The sequence below is a fragment of the Bufo gargarizans genome, unplaced genomic scaffold (genome assembly GCF_014858855.1).
Source record: "Bufo gargarizans isolate SCDJY-AF-19 unplaced genomic scaffold, ASM1485885v1 fragScaff_scaffold_187_pilon, whole genome shotgun sequence".
Classification (NCBI taxonomy): domain Eukaryota; kingdom Metazoa; phylum Chordata; class Amphibia; order Anura; family Bufonidae; genus Bufo; species Bufo gargarizans.
This window is the reverse complement of record NW_025334067.1, coordinates 167,303-173,973: the sequence shown is the minus strand read 5'-3', so window position 1 is coordinate 173,973 and position 6,671 is coordinate 167,303. Positions and strand designations below refer to the sequence as shown.

At 53.5% G+C, this 6,671-nt stretch overlaps 1 protein-coding gene across 2 annotated transcripts; it reads left to right on the top strand.

Moving 5' to 3' along the window:
* The first annotated feature begins 629 nt into the window (after positions 1 to 629).
* Positions 630 to 5,481, top strand: PMF1 (polyamine modulated factor 1). Of its 2 annotated transcripts, none has more exons than XM_044272884.1 (5): positions 630 to 838; positions 4,103 to 4,208; positions 4,726 to 4,826; positions 5,035 to 5,230; positions 5,309 to 5,481. In XM_044272884.1, exons 1-5 carry the CDS (start codon positions 678 to 680, stop codon positions 5,324 to 5,326), a joined length of 582 nt encoding a protein of 193 aa, XP_044128819.1. In that variant the 5' UTR covers positions 630 to 677; the 3' UTR covers positions 5,327 to 5,481. The 2 variants fall into 2 exon arrangements, with proteins under 2 accessions (XP_044128819.1, XP_044128818.1); XM_044272883.1 differs by having other exon boundaries at positions 631 to 838; positions 5,327 to 5,481.
* Positions 5,482 to 6,671: the final 1,190 nt, after the last annotated feature.

The following is a 6,671-nucleotide window of genomic DNA, read 5'->3' as shown; positions in this document are numbered from 1 at the left end:
GGCATGACTTGTGCCCGATCTGTGAAACGCTGGCTGGGTCCCCCCCCGATGGTAATCCTACGTGATCTCTGCCGCTAGGTTCCTGCTCCATTGCCGCCCCTGCTTGAAGCCAGGTCATGTGACTGCTGCAGCCGTGGGGAGTCAGTGGTGACGTCATGAACGTGGCCAAAATGTATACGGACACAGGGACACCCGGGCCTGGCAAAGCTGATGGAGCTGCAGCCCAACGGCCGGACCAGGTATGATGACGACCACAGGCCCACTCTGTCCTCAAAGGTGAACAACCCCTTGAAGGCTCCTTCACACAGTCTTACAACATGTATAATGTATTGTTTTTTTTTAAAGCCCCCCACGGCAGTGATATCTGCTTTCCCGGTGCTGTTAAAGCGTCTGGTTTCATTTCCATGTGAATATGACACAACCAGCCATTAAGCTGTAGATTTTTTTAAGTAAATTTCCTTGAGAGAAGGAAGCCAGTATCTTTGCTGAGGAGTGTACTGTTGCTTAGCAACAAGTGCCGCCGTCATGGGGTGACCACTCTGAGGGCTGTGCACTGTGTGAGGCGTCTACGTGCCCTCAGCCAATGACATTCCGTCACTGAGGCGGGCTTTATGAGTGACGGCTCAAATAGCCAATGAGGAGGTAGAATAGCGCGGCGGGAAGCGTTGGCCGAGAAGATGGAGGCTGAGGAGACAGCCTCGTCGTGTGGCGTCCCCGGTCCTTCGCAGCCGGCGGTGAAGACCGAAGCCGCGGCTACAAGTGCTGACACGTCCGGCCGTCTCCTCCTCTTTAACACCATGGTGGAGAAGTTTCTGGAGGGGCTGATAGAGGGAGGGAGGTGAGTCACAGCGCCGCCTTCTAATTGGCGGAACGCTGCGTGCTGCTTCCGCGTGATTGGCCGGTGTGATAGTATCCCTGTAATGCGATTGGTAGATTGTATCCAGTCGTTCATTGGCTGTGTGTGAGTTACCTGCGTGCATTGATTGGCTGCGTGTTTTGGCTCCGAGGTTTGTGATTGGTTGTAAGTTTGGGACCTTCAATATGATTGGCCGCTGCTGTTACCTCAGGTACATAGCAGCTTATTGGTGTAGTCTGAAGAGCTGACGCTCTAACTATTCAGTCTGTCGCTGTAATTGTACATGAACCTGCGGCACAGAACAGCCCCATAGACAGGTCAGGACCGGCATGTAAGGGTTGTCACCCAGCCCTGAATGGAAGTCTCCCCACAGTAATGTAGTGATGGGTGTGAGCTGTAATGGTGGCCACAGTGGTTCGCACCCAGCTGGTCCAGGCTCCTGCATCATGCATGGCAAGGTTGTGGGGCGTCCATATTGGCGGATACAGCTGATCTGGCATCTATAGGGTTACTGACATCCCGGATTAACACAGGTTCTGGACTGTCGGACAGTGACGCTCTCCTTTCTCTCCGCAGTTACCACAGGTTCTGGACTGTCGGACAGTGACGCTCTCCCTTCTCTCCACAGTTACCACAGGTTCTGGACTGTCGGACAGTGACGCTCTCCCTTCTCTCCACAGTTACCACAGGTTCTGGACTGTCGGACAGTGACGCTCTCCTTTCTCTCCGCAGTTACCAGAGGTTCTGGACTGTCGGACAGTGACGCTCTCCCTTCTCTCCACAGTTACCACAGGTTCTGGACTGTTGGACAGTGACGCTCTCCCTGCTCTCTGCAGTTACCACAGGTTCTGGACTGTCGGACAGTGACGCTCTCCCTTCTCTCTGCAGTTACCACAGGTTCTGGACTGTCGGACAGTGACGCTCTCCCTTCTCTCCGCAGTTACCACAGGTTCTGGACTGTCGGACAGTGACGCTCTCCCTTCTCTCCACAGTTACCACAGGTTCTGGACTGTCGGACTATGACGCTCTCCCTTCTCTCCGCAGTTACCACAGGTTCTGGACTGTCGGACAGTGACGCTCTCCCTTCTCTCCGCAGTTACCACAGGTTCTGGACTGTCGGACAGTGACGCTCTCCCTTCTCTCCGCAGTTACCACAGGTTCTGGACTGTCGGACAGTGACGCTCTCCCTTCTCTCCGCAGTTACCACAGGTTCTGGACTGTCGGACAGTGACGCTCTCCCTAGTTACCACAGGTTCTGGACTGTTGGACAGTGACGCTCTCCCTTCTCTCCGCAGTTACCACAGGTTCTGGACTGTCGGACAGTGACGCTCTCCCTTCTCTCCGCAGTTACCACAGGTTCTGGACTGTCGGACAGTGACGCTCTCCCTAGTTACCACAGGTTCTGGACTGTTGGACAGTGACGCTCTCCCTTCTCTCCGCGGTTACCACAGGTTCTGGACTGTCGGACAGTGACACTCTCCGCAGTTACCACAGGTTCTGGACTGTCGGACAGTGACGCTCTCCCTTCTCTCTTCAGTTACCACAGGTTCTGGATTGTCGGACAGTGACGCTCTCCGCAGTTACCACAGGTTCTGGACTGTCGGACAGTGACGCTCTCCCTTCTCTCCGCGGTTACCACAGGTTCTGGACTGTCGGACAGTGACACTCTCCGCAGTTACCACAGGTTCTGGACTGTCGGACAGTGACGCTCTCCCTTCTCTCTGCAGTTACCACAGGTTCTGGACTGTCGGACAGTGACGCTCTCCCTAGTTACCACAGGTTCTGGACTGTCGGACAGTGACGCTCTCCCTAGTTACCACAGGTTCTGGACTGTCGGACAGTGACACTCTCCGCAGTTACCACAGGTTCTGGACTGTCGGACAGTGACGCTCTCCCTTCTCTCCGCGGTTACCACAGGTTCTGGACTGTCGGACAGTGACGCTCTCCCTTCTCTCCGCAGTTACCACAGGTTCTGGACTGTCGGACAGTGACGCTCTCCCTTCTCTCCGCAGTTACCACAGGTTCTGGACTGTCGGACAGTGACGCTCTCCCTTCTCTCCGCAGTTACCACAGGTTCTGGACTGTCTGACAGTGACGCTCTCCCTTCTCTCCGCAGTTACCACAGGTTCTGGACTGTCTGACAGTGACGCTCTCCCTTCTCTCCGCAGTTACCACAGGTTCTGGACTGTCGGACAGTGACACTCTTCCCTGCTCTCCGCAGTGACCAGAGGTCCTGGACTGTCGGACAGTGACGCTCTCCGCAGTTACCACAGGTTCTGGACTGTCGGACAGTGACGCTCTCTCTTCTCTCCGCAGTTACCAGAGGTTCTGGACTGTCTGACAGTGACACTCTCCCTAATTACCACAGGTTCTGGACTGTCGGATAGTGACGCTCTCCCTAGTTACCAAAGGTCCTGGACTGTCGGACAGTGACGCTCTCCGCAGTTACCACAGGTTCTGGATTATCGGACAGTGACGCTCTCCCTTCTCTCCGCAGTTACCAGAGGTTCTGGACTGTCGGACAGTGACGCTCTCCCTTCTCTCCGCAGTTACCACAGGTTCTGGACTGTCGGACAGTGACGCTCTCCTTCTCTCCGCAGTTATCAGAGGTTCTGGACTGTCGGACAGTGACACTCTGCCTTCTCTCCGCAGTTACCACAGGTTCTGGATTATCGGACAGTGACGCTCTTCCCTTCTCTCCGCAGTTACCACAGGTTCTGGACTGTCGGACAGTGACGCTCTCCCTTCTCTCCGCGGTTACCACAGGTTCTGGACTGTCGGACAGTGACACTCTCCGCAGTTACCAGAGGTTCTGGACTGTCGGACAGTGACGCTCTCCCTTCTCTCCGCAGTTACCAGAGGTTTTGGACTGTCTGACAGTGACGCTCTCCCTTCTCTCCGCAGTTACCACAGGTTCTGGACTGTCGGACAGTGACGCTCTCCGCAGTTACCACAGGTTCTGGACTGTCGGACAGTGACGCTCTCCCTTCTCTCCACAGTTACCACAGGTTCTGGACTGTCGGACAGTGACGCTCTCCCTGCTCTCCGCAGTTACCACAGGTTCTGGACTGTCGGACAGTGACGCTCTCCCTTCTCTCTGCAGTTACCGGACTGTCGGACAGTGACGCTCCCTTCTCTCCACAGTTACCACAGGTTCTGGACTGTAGGACAGTGACGCTCTCCTTCTCTCCGCAGTTACCACAGGTTCTGGATTATCGGACAGTGACGCTCTCCTTCTCTCCGCAGTTATCAGAGGTTCGCTCGCTGTTACCGGAGGTTCTACAACGTACAGCCGGAGATCACCCGCAGCATCTACGACCAGTTTGTATCGCAGCTGCACGCATCAATAAACGTAGGTGTCCAGCAATCCGCTGTCTGTAGTCCAATAATCCGGCACAGTCTGATCCCGGTTTAACCCCTTAGATGCCAGGGCTCATAGAGAGCACAGCATGTAGGGGATTAGACAGAGGAAAGGGGGCTCCCTCTTCACCACATGAGTTGATTGTGGGGTGCCAGTGTGTTGCCATGGCAATCGGGGACCTAGCGAGGACCCCCAGGCCTGCCTTGGCCTTGTGCTTATTAGGCCCTGCCTTACTGATCTATAAGCCATCGCCTACCAGGGGAATTGCAGAGTACAGTTAGAGGATTGCTCTCTTTCCCCCCCAAAATGAGGCACGTTAATAAGTATGTACCCCAAAAATGGTCTTATCAAAGATGGTTGCATTGGTGGGAATCACTGGCGCTTGGAATGGGCTGGTACGGGAGGGGTTAACTGCCGTGAGCGGTCCAGGAGTAATGGCTCCCATGACCCCTCTGAATATATATGGGGGTCGTCGGTGCCGAGTCTCCAGATCTCCCGCTTCTTCCAGGCCGAGATCCAGGAGATCAAGGATGAGGGGAGCCTGGAGGCGCTGCTGGAGTCTCTGGACAAACTGGAGCGAGAGGCCAAAACTAAAACCGACCCACAATGGTGAGTACCTGGCTCCAGCTTTCTAAGAACTCTGCTTGCTGTCTATGAATGGGCGCATTTGAATTTACATCCATAAGCTAAAAACCTGATACTTGTCACAGCGGAAGGTTTGTTACAGTTGTATCCAGCACACGTCTCCCTTCCGCCCTGGTACTTTGTTCCTCTGTCGGTGCAGGTAGCCCCTGTAACTTTGGTGCATTGCCCGCAGGCGTCCTAGTGGGATTCCAGAGGAAGACGTCCGCAGCCACCTCGTGCCGTACCTCCTCCAGCAGCGGGAATACATGCGACGGCTCTTAAAGGAGAAGCAGCAGGAGAACGCCAGGCTGGCGCAGTCCGTCCTGTCCGGGAGGGAGAAGATAGAGGAGATGCGGAGAGAGATTGAGAGGAGGAAGCAGGCCTGGCAGGTAATAAGCCAGAGCGGATTCTAGAATGGCGTTCTGTGGCTCTCAGGGCATTGTGGGAGTTGTAGTTCATCACTTCAGTATTTTTTTTCTTTCTAGAGTCTGAGTCAGTCGCAGAGGGAGCTCATTCTTTCCATTCAGGGGTCGAGGGAGGGGATCTGACCTCAGCTCATCAGTCCTCCAGTGGTATCACCGATTCTTCTGCTCCGTCTTTTTCTGGTTGTCAGTGTTAATAAAGTTGTTTTTTCCATGAATACCGTTTTGTGTTTTGCTGTTCCTATGCTATCAGCCGCTGGAGCCCGGCTGTAAATGAGAAGGGGGCTCCTCCTGTAATATGAAACTGCTGAACCTCGCCCTTACACCCCTTGGACACTGCGGTCAGTAATTGACTGCGGCAACTAAGAAGCCTAAGGCCCCTTGCAGAAGAGCATGTCCGGATGCGTTCAGTGAAAACTGCGCGATTTCGCAAGCAAGTCCGTTCAGTTTTGTTTGCGATCGCGTTAAGTTTTTTGATTTAATGCATTTTGCACGCACGTGATAAACCGAGTGTAAACAAACATCATCTCTTAGCAACCATGCAGGAAAACGCATCGCATCCGCGTGAGCTTTTCACGCAGCTCAATTCACTTCTATGGGGCCAGCGTTGTGTGAAAATAGCAAAATATAGAACATGCTGCGATTTTCACGCAATGCTTAATGCGTGAAAACCAACGCACGTGTACACAGCCCCATTAAAATGAATCGGTCCGGATTCTGTGCGGACGCAATGTGGTGAATACCCGCTCGTGTGAAAGGGGCCTAAGGGGCACCTCTGTCACAATTGATGGTTTATACTGGGTGTCAAGTTATACACCACGTGGTGTAAAAAAATAAAATAAATCTATATGCGTTCATACAGATTTGAACGTGCTAAACGTAGTTAATAACAATATGTACCCCAAAATGGTATCGACATGAAAAAATTAAAGGTGCGCGAGGGGAAATCACAGTTAAATAGCCATAATGGGTTACGGTATATGCCGTTATAAGCACCATTGCAGTGAGCTCCTGTCCTGTGAGGACACGTTCGGGGTGATGAGGTTCGTGGTGGTTGACTGTGATATTTCGGTACACCGCTGCCTTTCCAGCTGTAAACAAGACTCTGTGGGTTTAGGCTCGGATCAGCGCCTGGCAGAAGCCGCGCTGTGATTTGTGGTCTCCTGTGAACTCCATCCCCTCATCTGTGTTTGAGAGATCCGGCCTCGGACAGGCTTCTACTGATTTACTAATCCAGCACCCCCCAAATTAGAGCCGTAAACGTCCCCACAGGCGTCCCCTGGAATTGTGATGATCTGACTAGTTATGTTTACTCTGTATCGATGAAACTCACAGATCTGAATCATGACAAAATCCTGACACTTGAGGTACGGGACGGGATGATGACGCTGACACTGGGGGTACAGGA